The 19,077-nt window shown below is 47.7% G+C and overlaps 2 protein-coding genes and 1 long non-coding RNA gene across 10 annotated transcripts in view; 1 reads left to right on the forward strand and 2 right to left on the reverse strand.

The window, feature by feature from the left end:
- LOC116071564 overlaps nt 1-4,725 on the reverse strand; it is an 89,096-nt gene extending 84,371 nt beyond the window's left edge. For all 5 annotated transcript variants that reach the window (XR_004110984.1, XR_004110990.1, XR_004110979.1 and 2 more), the window contains exon 1: nt 4,485-4,725. This is a non-coding gene — a long non-coding RNA (uncharacterized LOC116071564). The remainder of the gene's footprint in view (nt 1-4,484) is intronic.
- Nucleotides 4,726-7,665: 2,940 nt separating this feature from the next.
- LOC116068333 lies at nt 7,666-9,169 on the reverse strand. Its single transcript, XM_031337700.1, has one exon. It carries the CDS (start codon nt 8,482-8,484, stop codon nt 7,795-7,797), a length of 690 nt encoding a protein of 229 aa, XP_031193560.1. The 5' UTR covers nt 8,485-9,169; the 3' UTR covers nt 7,666-7,794.
- Dusp10 (dual specificity phosphatase 10) overlaps nt 8,240-19,077 on the forward strand; it is a 42,755-nt gene continuing 31,917 nt past the window's right edge. The window contains exons 1-2 of one of the 4 annotated variants that reach the window (XM_031337673.1): nt 8,240-8,633; nt 11,341-12,192. In XM_031337673.1, the coding sequence (XP_031193533.1) occupies nt 11,382-12,192 (811 nt within the window). In that variant the 5' untranslated portion in view covers nt 8,240-8,633; nt 11,341-11,381. Of the gene's footprint in view, nt 8,634-8,883; nt 9,191-9,305; nt 9,341-9,933; nt 9,994-11,340; nt 12,193-19,077 lie in introns of those variants that run through there. The other 3 variants (XM_031337664.1, XM_031337692.1, XM_031337683.1) reach the window with 3 other exon arrangements.

The raw sequence follows: 19,077 nt of genomic DNA on the forward strand, positions 1-19,077 counted from the left end.
AAACAAAAAAAAAAAACTCAAAAAACAAGTCCGGTGCTGGCCAGCTTTCAGTTGCTGTGATACTAGAGAGAAACGGGTTAAAGGAACAAAGGTTTGTTGGCTGGGTGATTTGACTAAACATTGTTTCTGGACCTCTGGTAAGTTACATAAGAAGGTGCTCGCCTCCATGTGGTCAGGAAACCAAGAAGAGAAGACAAAAGGAACAGGCACAAAATATATCTTTTAATGGCCCACTCCTAGTAACCTATACATTCCAACTAGACTCCACTCTGTCAAGTTTCTACTACCTTCAGGCGATACATTCAACTTCAAAGGAATAAGAGACTTAATCCGAATAAGAGGTCAGAACCCTCAGGATCCAATCACCTCCTCGAAGCTCTTGGCCCTCCAAGAAGGTCAGTAGAAAACAAAAGGAAAATAGACAATTTTTATAGGGTCAATTCAAGGAACCCCGCAGGCTAAGGGATGAGGAAAATAGCCACAAAATCACAAAGAGGACAGACGGGCCACACAGTACAGGATGCGTGCAGGCAGTTGGTCTTTTCTTTGGGTTCAGTCACTAGTTCTGCTGTTTTTGCTGTCTTCTGGCTGGATGACCTTGGGTAGATCACTTGCCTTTGCTGATCCCACAGTCTGTCTTCAGAAGAGAGCTACTTGATCTCTGATGTGGAGATTTAATGGGTCCTTGTTTGTAAACAATCCTAATGCTGCTCAGCTCTGAGCAAGGAGGGGTCCCATTGTACTTCTTTGCCACACCCTACATCCTTGGAATAAGGCCAGTTGATGCTTGTAAAGACAACAGAGGGCATTAGGGCACACTGGGGCATCCTAAGAATCTATGATAGCTGCAGCCAAGCAAGAGTTGCTGAGATTCAATCTGCAAACTTAGAGAAGGCTTGATAAGCCAGACTCAAAGTGCCCGAGAACAGAGGTTTCAGGGTTTCTTTTCTTTTCTTTTCTTTCTTTCTTTCTTTCTTTCTTTCTTTCTTTCTTTCTTTCTTTCTTTCTTTTTTTTTTATAGTTTTTCGAGGCAGGGTTTCTCTGTGTAGCCCTGGCTGTCCTGGAACTCACTCTGTAGACCAGGCTGGCCTCGAACTCAGAAATCCACCTGCCTCTGCCTCCCAAGTGCTGGGATCAAAAGGCGTGTGCCACCACCGCCCAGCTGGGTTTTTCTTTTTAGGGTTGTGGAATACTTATATACACACAGTAAGCTATTGTGAGGGTAGAGTCTGAGATGGTTTGAATGAACTATGCTCCTCAAAGGCTCAAACATTTGAACACTTGGTTCTTAGTTGGTGACTCTGGAGAGGTTTAGGGGAGGTTGCAGCCTTGTCTGAGGAAGTGGGTCACTGCGGTAGGCTTTGAGTGCTTTTTTGTTGTTTATTTACTCACTTTACAACCAATATCAGCCCTTCCTCTCCTCCCAGGAGTCTCTCACAAAAGTCCTCCATTCATTCTCAAAAGAGAAGGGGAACCCCCTCTCTGGGTGTCATCTCTGCTACTAACACTCCTTACCCCACCTCCCATCCTTACCCCTACCCCCCACACCCGGTACACATCAAGTCCCTTCTGAGTAGATACCTCCTCCCCCACTGAGATCAGACAAAGCTGTCCATCACGGGGAGGCTGTCAGGCAAGCAGCCGGTTCAGGGACAGCCTCTACGACTGTTGTTGGGAGACCAGCATGAAGACCAGGGGGGACCTAGGTCAAATCAGTGCTCATGCTCTGGTTGGTGATTCAGTCTCTGGTTGTCTGCAAGGGTCCACGTTCGTTGACTCTTGTTGGTCTTCCTGTAGCGTCCCAGTCCTTTTCAGGTCCCTCGGTTCTCCCAACTCCCCGAGCTCCATCTAATGTTTGACTGTGGGTCTCTAAGTCATCTTCAATTGGCTGCTAGGTGGAGCCTCTCAGAGGACAGTTATGCTAGGCTCCTGTCTGCAAGAGTAACTGAGTATCTTTAACAGTGTCAGGGATTGGTTCTTGCCCATGGGATGGGTCTCAATTTGGGACAGTTATTGGTTGGCCATTCCTTCAGTCTCTGCTCTATCTTTGTCACTGCCTATCTTGTAGCCAGGATACATTTTTTTGGGTCAAAGGTTTTGGGGGTGGGTTGCTGTACTTATCCCTCCACTTAAGAGTCTTGTCTGGCTACAGGAAGTGGCCACTTCAGGATCCATATTCCCCACTGCTAGGAGTCTCAGCTAGAGTCACCCCCATAGACCTTCTGGGGCCTCTCCCCTTCCCCGGGTCTCTGGTGCGTCCTAGAGATTGTGTCCCCACCCCCAATCCCCCTACTCTCGCTCCTTTGTTCCACTTCCTGTTTGCTCTTTTCTGTACGGTTAATTATGTGAGCTCTCCACTTCCTGTTCCTGAAAAGCCTGCTGCTTGCTTCCAGGCCTGGGCTACTGCAGACTTTTATCCCTTTGGAAGTGTAAACCCAAATAAACTCAACTCTCTGTGAGTTTCCTTAGTCATGCTGTTTGATCACAGCAGCTGAAAAGTAACAAAGAGAGCTAGATTTCTTTCTTTACTGTGTGTGCATACATGTTCATGTATGAGTATCTTCATCCCTGAGGGCATGTGTGGAGGTCAGGAGTGAACATTTGGGTTATTATTTTTTTTAAATATTATGTGTATGGGTGTTGTGTGTGTGTGTGTATGTATGTATGTATGAATGTATGTATTGCATGCCTGCAACCCATGGAGCCCAAAGGAGGGCATTGGATTCCCCTGGGAATCAATTGTATTGGAAATTGTAACCAATGTTACGATGGCTGTAAGTCACACTGTGGGTCCTGGGAATCAAATCAGGTTCTCTGAAAGAGTAGCCAGGGTTCTTACTCTTTGGCCTCTGGGATGTCATCGTAAATCATTTCCCTACCTTACTTTCTGGAGTAGGGCCTCTCAGTATCCCTCCAGCTCGCTGCCGCAGTTAGACACACTAGGATGTGAGCGTCCGGGATCTGCCTGTGTTCCTCCTCAGCACTGCAGTTATGAGCACTGTGCTGCTTTGTCTGCCCTTTTAAGTGGGTGCTGGGGATCTAAGCTTGGCTCCTCAAGCTTACACAGTAAGTATTCTATCCACTGGGTCATGTCTTTAGCTCTCATTTATGATTCTTCTTCTTCTCCTTGTTTTAAAAGAATATGTGTGTGTCTTTGTGGGAGCATACGCACATGAGTAAAGGTGTCCTTGGAGGCCAGAAGTAGGTATCTCAGTATCTGGAACTGTGTTGCAGAAATTATTAAAACCAACTGCAGGGTTCCTGCACTACTGCCGGCAACTCTCCCACCAGCTCTCCAGCGGGCCGGAGCTCGGGAGCTCCTGAGTTCCCTTCACTTCTTGCCAGTTCCACCCAACTACAGTCTAGCACCTCGTGGTCAGCTGCCACAGCACCCATTTACCTGGTAGAAACAAAACTCTAGAAGCTTCTAATTAACCAATCAGATTCATGTATCAATACATCCTCGCTTTACAAGATGCCAAACTAATAACTTCAGATCCAATTGGTAAAGATAAAAGCTGCCCACCTAGATTAGACAAATTATCCTAATTACTCTACCCTTTATGACGTCATAACTACCTGCGGCTATTTAAAGCCATGCTGGTTCAGGTTCTTCTTCCTGTTTGTCTGTTTCCCATCTTGCCTTTCCCCCTTCCTCTCTCCGGAAACACTCTCTTGTCTCTGCAACTCTTAGCTCTGCCTCCCGTTTCCCTGTCCAATCACAGGCCCCCTGCTGCACTAATACTTTAGTGTGATTGGACGGGGAAAATCCTGTCACAAAGCTGCAGTTTGGTCATGAGCTGCCACAGGTAGATGCTAGGGACAAAACTCAGGTCCTCTGCAATAACAGCAAGCGTTCTCTAACAACCGAGCCATTGCTTCTGTGCCCTCATCTATGTGTTATATAAACCTTATACTGATAACCTGAAGGTGATTTCATAAAAACATTTTAAAAAGATTTATGTGTATGAGTACACTGTTACTGTCTTCAGGCACACCAGACGTGGGTATCGGATCCCATGACACATGATTGTGAGCTACCATGTGGTTGCTGGGAATTGAACTCAGGACCCCTGGAAGAGCAGTGAGTGCTCTTAATCGCCGAGCCATCTCCATTTTTAACATACTTGTAGTTAGAAATTTCCATTTTATTTATTTATTTATATTTATTTTGGTTTTTTTCGAGACAGGGTTTCTCTGTGTAGCCTTGGCTGTCCTGGAACTCACTCTGTAGACCAGGCTGGCCTCGAACTCGAACTTAGAAATCCGCCTGCCTCTGCCTCCCAAGTGCTGGGATTAAAAGGCGTGCGCCACCACCGCCCAGCAGAAAGTTCCATTTGTAACATCATGTTGGTGCTCAGAAGGTGTTGAATTTGGGAGCATTTTGCATTTTCAGATTGAGAATGTTCAACCTGTGTTTAGACCTGAAGTCCCAGGGAGGGTAGCAATGTCCCACAACACCTGTCTCCCTTCCAATATCCTACCTCAGATCACCTGCAGTTCCAAGCCTGGCCCTGGCGGTGACTTCGAAGGATGAAACCCGATGGTTCAGTTTGTTGACGCAGGTGGGGGTGGGGGTGGGGGTGGGGGTGGGGGTGGGGGTGGGAGGTAATGTAGACAGTCTTTAGTCTTTAGCAACACATTGTACTCATTAGAAACCATCAGTTGCAGCTATGGCTGAGCCATTAGGTACGATCAAGACCCTTGGGCCTACCAGAACGCTCTTCTGACAAAGAGCAACAGATATTTGTGACATCACAAGGCAGTGGTAGCCCACAGGGCAGGAGCAAAGACAGCCTCAGAGACAGGGGCCTTGACTAAGCACAAGGCCTCAAGACGAATTCTCACTGCGTAAGTGCAGAGGAGGAGCCTGGGAACTCACCTGTCCAGCCAGTCCCCTCGGTGTGGCCAGTGGAGGTCAGGCTTGAATTTTGAAGAGATGTCTGGGCCAAGACCCCACATCAAACATGGTTTTGGCTTATGCCAAATGTCTTTATTGTCTGGGCCTCTAATTGCCTTGCAGGTACATTGATTTCAAAGATACACAAACAATACAGATGGAGATGTCAGGCTTCATCTTACAGAGAAAGATAGCTTTTGTGGTCTCTTGAGTCAAACATGCCCCTCCCCCATCTGTAGATCTATATACCTATGTCAAGTGTGTGTGTGTGTGGGGGGGGGTAGGGTGAGGTCTTAGAGAGCCACAGCAGGCCTCCACTCCCAGTCACAAGGCCCCACTCCCTTCTAGTTCATCCTGTCAGATCACCTAGAGGGACTCTGAAATCCTGGTAGAGTGGTTATCTTCGACATGCAAGTAGCTTTAGATTAAAGCTTCCACGGCGGGTTCCAGAATGGTGTCATCCAGAAAAAAAAAATGGAATGAATAAATCATCTTAAGTTCTCTGCTAGTCATATTTGAATGAAAAGATGAGTGAAATTAATTTTAATGACATGCTATGTAACCTAGCATTTCCAAAACATAAACAACCCACACATCTTTTATATGCTTCACGAGATTTCAGAGTCCAATGTGTGTTTTAAACGGGTTGTAACCGGGTTTCAACAGATCACATTTCAGGTGTTCAAAGTCACTTGAAAAGGGCCTCCATTCTCCACTACAAATGTTTGCTACTCACAGGTAGTGGTGAAGATGGATACTCCTGCCTCCAGGGCTACAGCTTGCTCCCAATGACTAAGCACAAGGCCTGATGACGAATTCAGTCTCTGCAGTTAGAAACAGAACTTGACTTCCCATAGTACTTGAGTCTGAGAAAACAGATTAAGAAGGCCTCTGGTGAGGGCCTGGCCAAGATGGCGCCTTGTTACCCCGTGTATTTGGGAAGAAATAAACACTACATAGACACAGGGCAGAGGGGACAGAATAATTCCCTTTCCAGTGCCATCCGCAAAAGCCCTGCCCTCAGGACATTACCACCTCAGAGAAGTGTCTGCCCCTTAATACTATCACACTGAAGATTGAAGTTCAACCTGTGAGCAGACCCTCGTGGCCACTTTCTCCAGGGCTGCTCCTAGCCCTGCCCTAGGCTGGAGAGTGTTGTCAAGAATTTCCCAGGCTCACTCCCATGTGACCTCATCTTCGGCGCCTTCCCTACTTGCTGGTTGAATACCACCTTTTCCTAGGGATTTAAAATTGCCAAATTTCCTCTCACTGACTAAATTTTAGAATCTCCAGGACTCTATTTTGACCTTCGGAGTTATCGTGAAAACCTCACCATTCTGCCACCAAGCACCTGACTTAACCCTTTGAACGTGTCCGTGTAACAGTATCTGTTTTCTGAAAACAGATGGCCACAGTTAGCTTCATTCCTTAGCTCTTACACACAGCATAAGGATATGGTAGAAACTATATGCTCCTTACAGTTAGTAGGACCAAAACTACAGACGGGTGTAAGCATACTCCGAAGCCCAAGGGCAATGAGGATGCTTCACTCTTTCTCTGGAACTAAAACTATACAGTAACTATACCTTACTGGGTATTTGATACGATTGTGTTCATGGCCCTTTGCTGACAATACGTTTAAACTTAAAGACTAAGTTTTAGAAAGTATTTTCACATTATGACTCCAAATTAGTAATTGAAATCACCTCCCTCCCTCCCTCTGCCAAAGCATAGCACTCCTGGAAAGTGAGTGGGGAAACTATCTGGAATCTGACTTCTCTGAGTATAGCTATGCAAACTGCTGCCTGGTTTAAAAAGCCTCCGTATCTTCAGCATTCGTTAATAGTCTTGTAATTACCGTGCATATGTTAACGTTATGGAAATTATTCAATGCTCGGGGTTTGATTGATGAGTAGTTGTGTCAATTTTCCCAATTTTTTCAGCCCAGATGACAGACTTTTAGTTAACTGAATTATCATAATTTATTAGTTTGAAACTATAATAATCATCTCGTTAAATGAGTTGCATTTCTTGCTCCCATCGCCCCCATCGGGCTTTGTGAGTCACAATTTACAGGTTGTCAGTACCTTTAGACAGAGGCTCCTCCTCCCAATGTCTTTAACCCATAGAGAATCTCTCCCTACCATACCTCCATTACTTTCCCAAGCATCTTTTCATTTTTTTTTTTTCTGGCCAAGGGAATTTGCTGTTGACAAATGTACACAGGGGTGAACACAGCGAATGTGGCTGGACAGACACGTGTCAGACCTAATAAGGATATGGTAGAACTTATCTAGAACTCAAACCGTAAATGGGGACCCCCAGTATACACACACCCAGTAAATACTCAGGGATATAGATAGGCTGTGACCTCTAAGCTACAAACCTACAAATTTGCTCCGGGAACTTCTTTTCTGGGTTCTATGAAAAATACACACAGCCTAACTCCTCCACTAGCCTGATCCTGCTAATTCTCAAAGATCTAAGGACCAAATGGTGTGACCTGGACACTTAGGTGAGACATTCAGGCACAGGTGTTGCGTATTTGGGTGTGTGGACAGAATGGAGCTACAGAAAATCCTTTTGCAACACCAGTGTGCATTTGTGTAGAAGTACTCCACTCAAGGAAGATCGTGCTAAATTGATGGAGCTAGTCAGCGGGGCTGATGGTTGGCACCTGATCCTAGATCATCAACATCAATGGTGAAAGGATGTGTGGGGTCTAAAGCAAAAGCCTCCCATCATTAAGGACATCTGAACCTTCCACAGAGCTGATAATGCTTTATTCCACTTCAATTACTTCACATCTTGGTCTTCCTCTCTGAGGGGATAGGTAGGTATAAAAAGCTCTATTGCTTTAGGATTTTTTTTTTTTAATGCAACTTCATCACAGTTCATCTGGGCTTTTCCACTCCTTTGAACTCCAGGGTCATTCTTCTGCACCTTCCCTGACATTTTTCTGGCAAGGCGCTGGCAGGCTTGCTCAGCTTCCCACTTCTCTTCACTGGTGACATGCCACGACCAGAGACCCCTCTTATGGACAAAGTTCGAGGAGCCGAGAGAGCTGGCGTGGGCCCTTCCATGCTCCTCAAGCGCCGCTCATTCTGGCTGTTCAACCCGAGCTCTAGCTCCTTCCCGCCGGCGCTTGCTGTTCCAGGCTGGCGCTCCTTGGCTCGCCGAGGGCCCTGCGCCAGTGAGGGCCGGGGGCGGCCCAGCACCGGGGGACGGATGGACTGGGGGTTCCAAATCATCGCGCCGGGGGAGGTGGCCGTGGAAGCCGGGACCGCGGTGGGAGGAGGTGGGTACCGGGGCTGCCAGACGTTCGGAGGGCCCGGCCACGCCCAGCTCTGCGGGACGGCGCCCCCGCTGCCGTTCAGCGCGGGCCCCCAGTGGCTGCCCGCACAGAACCAGCGGTCCTCCTCCGTGTAGCTCTCCGGAGTGCCGCCTTCGGATTCGGAGTCGGGCTCCTGAGAACAGGCTGGGGACGGCGGAGGAGTGTCAGGGGCACGGAAGTAGGGGAACAGGAGCACGGCGCGCAGCCGCTGGGCGGGAGAGCAGTAGGGCAGCCGGAGGGGCAGCGACATCTGCGGGCCGGGCCAAGCGGGGCTATGGGGAGGCCGGCCCTGTGCACGCTCACGTCCCGCGCGGCGCGGCCACAGCCATGGAGGGACTCGGCTTCGAGTCGACTACGGCCTCGGGAAAGTTGGACGGACACTCCACCTGGAGTCCAAAGGTGGAATGGAGACCCCGTGAGGCTGATGTCCGCACCAGGGGGCGGGGGAGGGTCAGAAGAACCAGTTTCAGCCGGAGGGACCAGAGCTAGCCATTGACACTTCAGTCCCAGGAAGGGTTAACTGTGTTCTGCCGCCTAGGTTTACATGTAAATAGAGAGCCGCTGCTCCAAGCGGGCCCGGGCTAGCACTTTTAAGTTTTTGATTGGTTGCCAATGACATCACCACCCGCGCGTTCTAACACACCAAACCCACAAGCGGGTCCGAGCCGGCCTCCCTCCCAAGGCGAGGCCTCGCCCCTTTCTCCGCCCTCCTCGGCTTCCTATTGGTCAGAGACCACTGTGATGTAGCGGGCGGCAGTCTCTGGGTCTTCATTGGCGTATTGCGCCGTCGCTCGGAGGCAGCCCCGCCCCCTCCAAAGCTTACATTTACGCTGTAGCAAAAGAGAAAGTAACTCTGTGTTGCTGGGGATCAATGAAGCTGAGTGAATGGGGGCGCACTGCGCGAGCGCATAGCTGGAGCGGGCGCCAGATGGTAGAGGGCTACGCTTATTGATGAAGTAAGTGGAAGACATCACGGTCACTCAGCCGGAGGGTGGAGGGTTGCGTGCCTGTATGTGTGTGTGTGTGTGTGTGTGTGTGTGTGTGTGTATGTGTTCAGAGAGAGACAGAGAGACAGAGACAGTGACAGAGAGACAGACCCACATCAGGTAAGGAAGGTCTTAAGGTTTAGTCTTTTGGCTCTGGTTGCCCTGGGATGAAGGTTGGGGGGGGGGGATGAGTTTTGGTTTGGTTTGGCAGTTTTCAAAGCCCAAGGCTTTGCTAATGATGCTCAGTGGTGGCATGGAACAGGGATGCTACGTGCCCCAGGAACGGGGAAGGAGCATTCTTTAACCACTTGGTTTTTCTTCTGTCCCTTGTAGTGGTAGAAGGGAAGATTAGGGAGAAAGGGGGTAGGGGGATAGTGCTATTTTTGTAGGAGGTTTCCCGGGCCAGACTGGATGGCTTGGGAGCTATCTGCTGTAAGGATGCAGATCTCCGTGCGCTCTGTGCCTGTGTGCGAGCAGCACAGTGTAGAGGTACCGGTCCCAGCCTGTGTCTCTGGAAAGTCATTCCCGGGTCCTCCTCCTAGGGAATGGGCTACTGATCCTGGATGTCCCCTACCAGGTAACAAAATAGCTAAGACTTTGACTGCATTCATGGTCCAGCTGGGACACAGTTAACAGTTTCTGGAATAGTACTCGCTCTGAAAAAAAAAATACTACGCAAAGGAGGCAGAGGGAGAGGGAAGGAGGGAGGGAGGGAGGGAGGGAGGCACGGAGGCAGGGAGGCAGGAGGTTGGATCCTTTGCTCCCAACCAAAGGTAGGTGAGAGAAACCCGAGTCAGTGGGGATATGCCTACACGGGTGGGTACGTGCTCCTGGGTGCGCGTGTGTGGATTTTGCTGGTGACACTTTGGCTCCGTCTCAGAGAACGGTGACAGTCAGGAATAGACCGATGATTCTTGATGTTTTTCCAGACAGCTCTTAAAGTTCGTTTAGATGAGTGGCTCTTGCTTGGGGTTTGATTCCTTGTAGAGGAGTCAGAATTGCTCTGCTATAGAGTGGCCTTGTGCCTACCGGGAGGAGGTAAGGGATCCATTGCAGGCACCCTTGGAGGAGGCAGAGGTAACCCCTGTGGGCACTACTTCTGAGCTTCCCAATTAGCTTATCTGTGCTAAACGGACAAGTGGGGTTGCCCTCATGTAGTCCATACTGTTTCAAAGGAAGAATATCAGTGTAGGGTTGAAACATTTTTTTTACAAAGTTGCCACTCCAATGGAGATGCAAAGTCTGTGCGACTGGATGAAAGCCAAGCTCTTTTTTTTGGCTTAGGGACACAGCACAGAGAGGGGTAAGGATGAGTGGGGTCACAGAGGAATGGGTCACGGGTCAGCGTGGATTGGGGTTCCCAGACCTTGAGTCCTTTGGAGACCTGGATTTTGGATAGTTATTCATAGTGTAAGGGGAGCATACGACTTGATTTGATTTGGAGGAGGCTAATGTGAGCTCTGAATAGGACGCTGTTAGCTTTTCAAAGACCCACCAGAATGGAAAGTGAGATTAGCTCCTGGCCATGGAGACTGACCTAGGAAGACACATTCCTCCTGACTTGCTGAAAAGGTTGACATCCAGCTCTCATGTAAATGTAGCTGCTAAGCATCGCTGTGCATCTCTGTGAGCTCCGACTGCTCCTCTTGCTTGTCTCTTTGCCTTGGCTCTGGGGAAAGAAATGAGATACAGTACATGCCAGGGTGGACAGATGCATCCATCACAGGTGAAATAGACTTCTGCGCAGGAGCGGAGGCTCAGAATAAATCTAAGAGCCTCCGTGTCTGCCTTCACGGTCTTCATTCCTCTGTGCCTTTACCTTCACTAAGGCTGAACTTTGATGCAGGTCCCTAGAAGGAGGTCTCTTACCGTTTCTAACATCGAGTTTAATTTTAACCTTTGGCTTAGCATCAGAATGGATGGGGTCCCTCGGGTATGCCCTCCTCTCTGAATATATGAGACTGAATTTTAGCCTTTGATTGTATCATGACCAAGAGCACCTAGAAGGACGTTGACTTCGCTCAGAGACATGCAGAGGCTTTTCCTGGGGATTGGATGAGGCTGTCTTTGATGTCATGTGACTTTCTTATTTTTTTTTTCTTTCTTCCCCTTCTTTCCAGACTCTTGAGTTCTTCTTGAATTGCCAGTTTTCAGCCTCCTCATGCCTCCATCTCCTTTAGACGACAGGGTAGTAGTGGCACTGTCTAGGCCTGTCCGACCTCAGGATCTCAACCTTTGCTTAGACTCTAGTTACCTTGGCTCTGCCAGCCCAGGCAGTGGTAGCCACGCTCCTGTCATTGCCACCGCCGTCGTGACTCTCAAGGCTGCGAATCTGACGTATATGCCCTCATCCAGCGGCTCTGCCCGCTCCCTGAATTGCGGATGCAGCAGCACTAGCTGTTGTACTGTGGCCACCTACGACAAGGATCATCAGGCCCAGACTCAAGCCATTGCTGCGGGCACTGCCACCACCACCATAGGAACCTCCACCACCTGCCCTGTTAACCAGATGGTCAACAACAATGAAAATACTGGCTCTTTAAGTCCATCGGGTGGGGTGGGCAGCCCCGTGTCCGGGACTCCCAGGCAGCTAGCCAGCATCAAAATCATCTACCCCAATGACTTGGCGAAGAAGATGACCAAATGCAGCAAGAGTCACCTGCCCAGCCAGGGTCCTGTCATCATTGACTGCCGGCCTTTCATGGAGTACAACAAGAGTCACATCCAAGGAGCTGTCCACATTAACTGTGCCGATAAGATCAGCCGGCGGAGGCTTCAGCAGGGCAAGATCACGGTCTTAGACTTGATTTCCTGTAGAGAAGGCAAAGACTCTTTCAAGAGGATCTTTTCCAAAGAAATTATAGTTTATGACGAGAATACCAATGAGCCGAGCCGTGTGACACCGTCCCAACCACTTCACATAGTCCTCGAGTCCCTGAAGAGAGAAGGCAAGGAACCCCTGGTATTGAAAGGTAACGATTCTCCCTTCACCCCCTCCCCCTACGTTCCTTTCTCAAATACTGTCCTGATCAGCTAGGTTGCCACCATGAGTTTCTCTTCCAAGTGGCAGCCTGCTCTTAAACCCAAGGCACTGGGGACCAAACTAGCCTGTCTTCTTGTCTTTGCTTGTACCCTTTTCTTATTATTTTAGTATATTAAGAAAATCCAAGGAGCAATGAATGGATAAATGATCTGAGTCCCAGCTTTGATCTGGCTTCCACTTTGTGTTGGCTGTGACATTTCATTTGAGATGGTTTGGGAAAGGCACTTTGTACAACCAAGATGGTATCTTAAGCCACGCCTTCTCTGGTAGCTCTGTTTCAGTCAGTGAGTGAGTTGGAAAATTTTTTGTCTCTCAAGGCCTAACAAAGGTTGACGGACCAGAGGAAGCTGCATCTACAGGTGCTAGCACTTTGTAGGAGAAACTCTTCCTGTTTCTCACCTGATTGTCTTGATGTCCGCATTGCTTATGTAGTCATCTTCAACAAAGGCACACATCTTTATCTTCAAGCTTTACTGAAAGTGTGAATTCTCCAAATGCAAAATGCATCCATTTCTCTGAGGAAGCTGCAGAGGATAGGGATCCGAACTCCCCTACAGCTATTCTTTTCTGCTGTCACCTGGCAGCAGCTAGCCTCTGTTTCTTCCCTAGACAGAGTCACAAATCACTTTCCCCTCATGTAGAATAACTGATGACTGGAGCCCCCCCAAGAAAGGACTAGGTGACCCAGCTGTCTCTGAGCTGCTAACATACATGTTACTCTGACCATGGGAACGGTCCACTTGCTCATCTTTGTCCTCCAACACTGTCCTTTTGGGCTCTGAGCATCGTTCTTCTGATAATATCTACCTGGTCATGATGGAGAGTGATAATTATCTTTGTTATGTGCTTTGAGCCTTTTTGTGTGTGTGTATGTGTGTGTGTGTGTGAGGGGTGGTGGTGGTGGGTGTGGCGTGTGTGTGTGTGTGTGTGTGTGTGTGTGTGTGTATGTGTGTGTGGTGGAGTGTCCCAACACCAGCACTAAAGAGTTGTTGATCATTAGTGGTGCTGGGTTCCTTTGAACGATTTTTCACATTTAACTTGTGACAGGCTACTTAGGGAAGCAAGCTAGGATTTGCCTTCGTGGGATAGATAGCTCTAACCATTCTCCTTGCTCTTAGGAATGTAGCTCAGTCATCCTTTGCTATGTCCTGCCTCTTCCTATGCTAATCCTTTGCCGTCTGTCTTTGTGGACAACTGTCACATAGATGCAGCTTTCTTTGGGGCACGTGGGCTCGAAGTTCTACGCAGTTCTAGAAGCTCTGGGCACTGTTATGGAGGTGGCGGCAGTTAAGTTTTCTTGGAGTCATGGATATCTCAGGGTTCTGTTGTGTAGCTGTGTTCTTGTGAATTTTTGTTTGATTGACTTTTAGAATCCCACTGTGGCTTTAGCCTGCTGTTCTCTTGGCACTATCTTGTCTTTTTTTTTTTTTTTACAGATGAGAAAAAAAATCCCATCTACAAATCCCCCACCTGTAACAAATTGCTTTGCGGCCTTCTTTTTTTTTCCCCCTCCTGAAGATGGGATAGGTTTGGTAAAAAACCAAACCCTTTTTGTCTGTGTAATCTAAGAAGAGTAAGCAGACAACTTAGTTTATGATGGGCTGTGAACTCGAACACAGGGCTGGCTCGGATGCGTGCATCCTATAGCCTCTCTCTTGCTACGGAGCTTGGTGGGTTGAGGGAATGTCTGAGAAATGTCTCTCTTGGGCACTGCTGAGGAAGAAGGGATTCCTCCACCCTTCTCCCATAGATACATCTGAGGATCCCTGCAGCCTGGGTTTGCTCATCAGTGCCAGTGTAAAGACAGCCTCAGTGGGGCGGGGCTGGACACGCTGCTGACCTCACCACCAGGCGCCCTGAGCAGCCGCGCTGAGGGCTCGTCATGTCATTTCGGATTGGTTCGACTCCGTGGCGGTCAGCTCGGAAGACGCTCTGGTGGTAGAGGTTGGGTTGTTTGTAGTTTTTTTTGGGGTGGGGGGAATTTTCCTTCAACTATCTTGGAATTGGGTTGAAAATATCTAGTTCAGGTCGTCTACTTTGTTATCATGATTAAGTTGGTACCTTTGGGAGGAATGGCCTAAAATCAGGACCAAGTTAGGGAAGAGGTAAAAGTGATGGGACATTGAGTCTCCTGTTATCCTCTTCTCTGATCAAACCAGAGGTTAACTCCAGAGCGCCCTTGAGGTGGAGGATGGGAGGCGCTTTCCTCTCAACAAGCACGGTGTGCAGGTGTGCAGCTTCTCCTAGGTCCTTGAGTGGATCCAGCAGCCCATCCTGGTCTGGTTTCTCTTCCGAGGTTTATTTTAGGACTCACCTTGTTGGTGAGCTGAGATTGTTTTTCAGCTAGTTGGGGGGGGGGGGAGTGCTACCATCTTGGAATGAGTGAATCCTGTAAGGAGCCTGTGTCTGCTGGGGTGGGGGTAGATGGTGAGACTATACGGTTGGAAGTCCCCAGGCCTTGTTGGTTTATTTTCAGAGATTTTTTTTTTTTCTTTTCAAAGATGCCTAATCCATCTGAGACTCTGGTTCATGTTTGTAAACACCGGTTGCTACCCTCCCGTTCCAACTTTTATGTCCCTCAGTTTCAATGCCACGTTCTCCATTTTTGGAGCTGCCTGTCAGGCCTGGTGGCGGCTGGGTTGCCATTTTAGTCAAGCAGTGTCAGGTTGGGACGAAACTGATCGGAGGCCCAGAAGCCCCTGGGATTAAGTTACTGTTCTAATTTATAGTCCCCGCCCCGCTGTGACCTAGGCCTGAGACTGGGTAGTCTCTGGCTCGTTCTTACCCACTGAAGTGATGGATGGCACCAGGTCTTTGCTTCTGGTCAACCGTAGCTGAGTGATCCAAATGAATAAATCTTTAGAGAGATTCAGTCTTTGAGAGAATTGTAACCTTTCCCAACTATATGTTGGTGGTTTTGATCAACTGTGACTTGATTTCTGACCTAAGGAAAGAGGCTCAACAGTCCTTGACCTTCTAAAATGAGAGGTGCTCTCCTGTTGTCCCATCTGTAAGGCTACTGTCCTTTTTCACATCGCTGGGTTCAGGGAAATTATTTGACCTTTATGTATGTGGGAAGGGCATGCCTCCTACTACTCCCTCATAGTAGCCATGGCCTTTAAAACTTTATGATCAAAGTTTTCAAAATGAACACCTTTATTACCAACCAGATTAAACATGTATTTCCCCTGTTTGCCTTCCATTCCTTGTTTTTGAAATATTCTATGTCATACGCTATATATAGTCTACTGTTTAGAGGTAGTGTTATATATATTTAATTGAACTGAGAGTATTTTACAGAGTGGTGGAGACATTTTTTCCCAGCTAAATATGTAGTGTCATATACCTGCCCATGAGTGTTCTCCAAATGTGGAATGCCACGGTTAGTGACTGGGTCTTGAGTTTCAGGAGACGCCTCCCTCCCCGTCCTGGAGACCCCCTTCAGGGCCTGTCTCTGCCTGTGCAATTGGTATGTCAGCATCCAGGCCTGTACTTGCTGGGTGCTCTCACAAGGCAATGGTAGGCTGTCTGCTATGGATTTCTACAGTTCTGCTCTATACCAGAGACTTTTTGAAGGGGTTTTGGGGGTAGGGGTAAGGACTAAAAAAGACTGACAGAGAAGTAGCTTTAAAAGGTTGATGCGGAGGGGAGGAGTCAGGAGTGAGATTTACACTAAAAACTTCCCCCTACTCTCCACTATGCGTTTTCATATTAGAAATATTTTCTGTTAAAATATACAAACACAGTTGAACTATTTTCAATGTAAAGATGGCATGCATGTAAAAATTTGTAAGTTCATGTTACACATACCCACCCAAAGCTCCCAAACTTTCCTCTTATCTCCTGAATAAAGAGCAAATTTGGTCTAACAGTTTCCCTTAGTCAACATAGAGTCTGAAATATTCAGTAGTAAGCAATACAGAGTCACATGACTGGGAATGGCTACACCAAGAAGCTAGAGACCCTGGGCAAGTCCTCTTAGTCGGCTTTCTTTTGGGGAGTAAGATAATCCCCCCTTGCTTTGTCTGCTCTTTTAAGACACATCTCCATTGCAAGCTTATTTTATTCTTGTAACTGTAGTTCCGAATGCCAGATTAATACTCAAGGCTACAAGCCAAACATTAGTTCTGTAAGAAAAAGTAGAGAAATGTAGGAAGAATGGCAGATCAGCAGACCCGAGGACACTAGGTTCCTCCATTCAGTGTCCTTGGGCAGGTTGTTTAAGCCTTTAGTTCTCTGGCTTCCTCATTGGTCCAAAGAAGGCACAGTACTGGTATTGCACTTGTAATGTTCTCTCAGGAATTCACTAAGCTAAGCGAAGGCTTGCAAAGTGTTTGCTGAGCATTCTCTCCATGTAGCTCTGCAGGATTTCTGTGCGTTGAAATGTGTCAGTCAAAAGATAGTTGGTCCTCTTCTCTCCCAGGGGTACAACAACCTAGGTCTAGCTGTGTGCTTGCGTGTGTGTGTGTGTGTGTGTGTGTGTGTGTGTGTGTGTGTGTTGCTAGGGCCTAAAAATAACGTGGTGACTGTTACCTAATTTAAGTAGCATACAGTTGTGCCAAGTAATTGCAAAAACATGTTGGGTCAAGAGGCTGAGTAATTTGGGCATACCCTAGAATTATTTACTTGTAGGGGAGCTTAGGAAAATGGGACGATAAATCTGCCCAGCTAATGTCCTGGATAGAATAACAAAAGCCTAAAACTTTTCAACTTTGTCTTCTCTGGCCTCTCCTCGATTTATTTTTGGAAGGAGGTTTGTAGTCTGACTATAAAAGGGTAGGTGGAAGGAGGAGGGGTGTGGGCTGCTTGCAACCGAGTGCCAGAGAGGAGTTGGAGTGTGTGGGAAGAAGAGGAGCTGGTGCTTGCTTGTTTCTTTGAGTGGGTCCTGAATGCTCCCCCAAAGGACCACAGACTTGCCTGCCCTCCTTCCCTCATTGTGAACCAAGTGAAAGACAGACTTGAGCACACCTCCTTCCCATCCCTGTTCTTACCCCTCTGTTCCTCATAGGTAGGTTTTGCCATGACACTACAGCTCATAAATGCTTATGGAGTTTGAGTGACCCCATCAATGATGACCTCCCAGAGGCATGGGCTTGCCCTATTGTGAGAGTCGATAGTTCCTCCCAGTGTGGGATAATGGAGAGTCGTTACCTCGTCCAGCTAAGCCAGTCTCCATGCCTTTGAGATGCTCTTGATCCTTCAACAGTGGGAAAGGACAAATTGGTGTGAACCCGGGACTCTTCAGGTCAGATCTATGAACGAACCTGGGTTGAGCTGAAACTGGGATCAGCCACCTAGTTTTGTCACAAGATGAGTTCAGGAAACTTGGCAGGGTGGTGGGTAGTCGTCACTGATGGATTACAAACCAAGAAACCGACAGGAAAGCAGCACACCTAGTTACATTTCTAAAGCATGTTTCTCCGGAAGGCATAAGTTGGGAGAAGGGTCACTAGGTGTGTTTCCCTGCTTAGTCTGTTGGCACCAACCCACCAGGTGGTCTAATGAGATCCCAAGGGCAGAAGAGGTCCCTGGACAGAGACTCTCAGGGAGGCCAGGGAAGCCTCTGTAGCAGGCTGTGTTTCCTCAGATTTTTCTTGGCTGTGATCAGTGGTCATCTCCGTTCTCCGAGATCCCTGGCGAGCAGTTTGGGTGTAAATTATGGCCACACGACAATGCTTAGGCAGCTTTATCCACTTTGGTACCAAATAACTAACTACACACTAAAGATACTCTTGTTTGCCTTTGTTTTGAGATGGGGTCACTATGGAGTTCAGGCTAGCCTTGAACTTGCAATGTTCATCTTTGCTCTCAAATGCTGGGTTTGCAGACATGTGCTACCAACTTAAGGATAGAAATTCTGATCCTCAGGATAGTCTTCTAATCAACTCTGGAAGGTTGTTGATTCTATGCTATCACTAGTGGATGACTGACAGTCTCTGGTGCTCAGGTTCCTTCCCCTGCCCCGCCCCTTCTACCAAAAGATTTTGATTCATTTGGTCTGAGGGACAGCCCGCACACATGCCAAGATTTTGAAAAGCTCCCCAAATGATTCTCCTGCACAGGGAAATTGGAAAACCATTGATCTAGTTCGAGCTCGTTATGCAGTTATGGAAATGAGGCCTGGAGAGGTTTATGACTAATCCAAGGTCACATGCGTGATTAATTTCAGAGCCTTGGTCCTTAGTGCTAAAATAGGTCTTGCTAGGTCCATAGATTGATGTACGTGTGTACATTATTACCACATAGCATCCCATATATAGTGTAAGACATGAAATAAAATAATCCACTTAGTCATTTTGAATACTAGTACCTTTCTGGTTTTCAAGTTTCCATCCAGAAACCAAAAAAAAAAAGGATTTTGGAAACCACTACCTGATGGTCGAGATTTTACCATCTGGAATATGGGCCAACTATTAACATTGATTTAATCCCCCCCTTTTTTTTAGGAACTTAATATTTTAAGGAAGAGCTAAAAAAAAATATGCCATCCAAAGTACATCCAAATAAAGGGTTGGGAAAGGACTCTTTAAGTGGAAAATACTCGCTCTGCAGGTGCAATTGCCTAGACTTTATCCTCAGAGATACAAGCCAAAAAAAAAAAAAAAAATACCATCATGGTAGGCCAAGCTGGTGGGTAGAGAGGTTAGATCACAGGCCTCATAACTGTTAATAGTCCTGTCTCTGTGTGAAGCACTGTGTGAATCTGGAGAATATGCTCTACCAGAAGCATCCAGAAGGCTTGGAGACTGTGCATGTGTGTGTTTGAGCCCGAGCTTTCTTCATTCCTCCCCACCCCGCCCCCCCAGGTTTGTTT

This window comes from Mastomys coucha, unplaced genomic scaffold (genome assembly GCF_008632895.1).
Source record: "Mastomys coucha isolate ucsf_1 unplaced genomic scaffold, UCSF_Mcou_1 pScaffold1, whole genome shotgun sequence".
Lineage (NCBI taxonomy): Eukaryota > Metazoa > Chordata > Mammalia > Rodentia > Muridae > Mastomys > Mastomys coucha.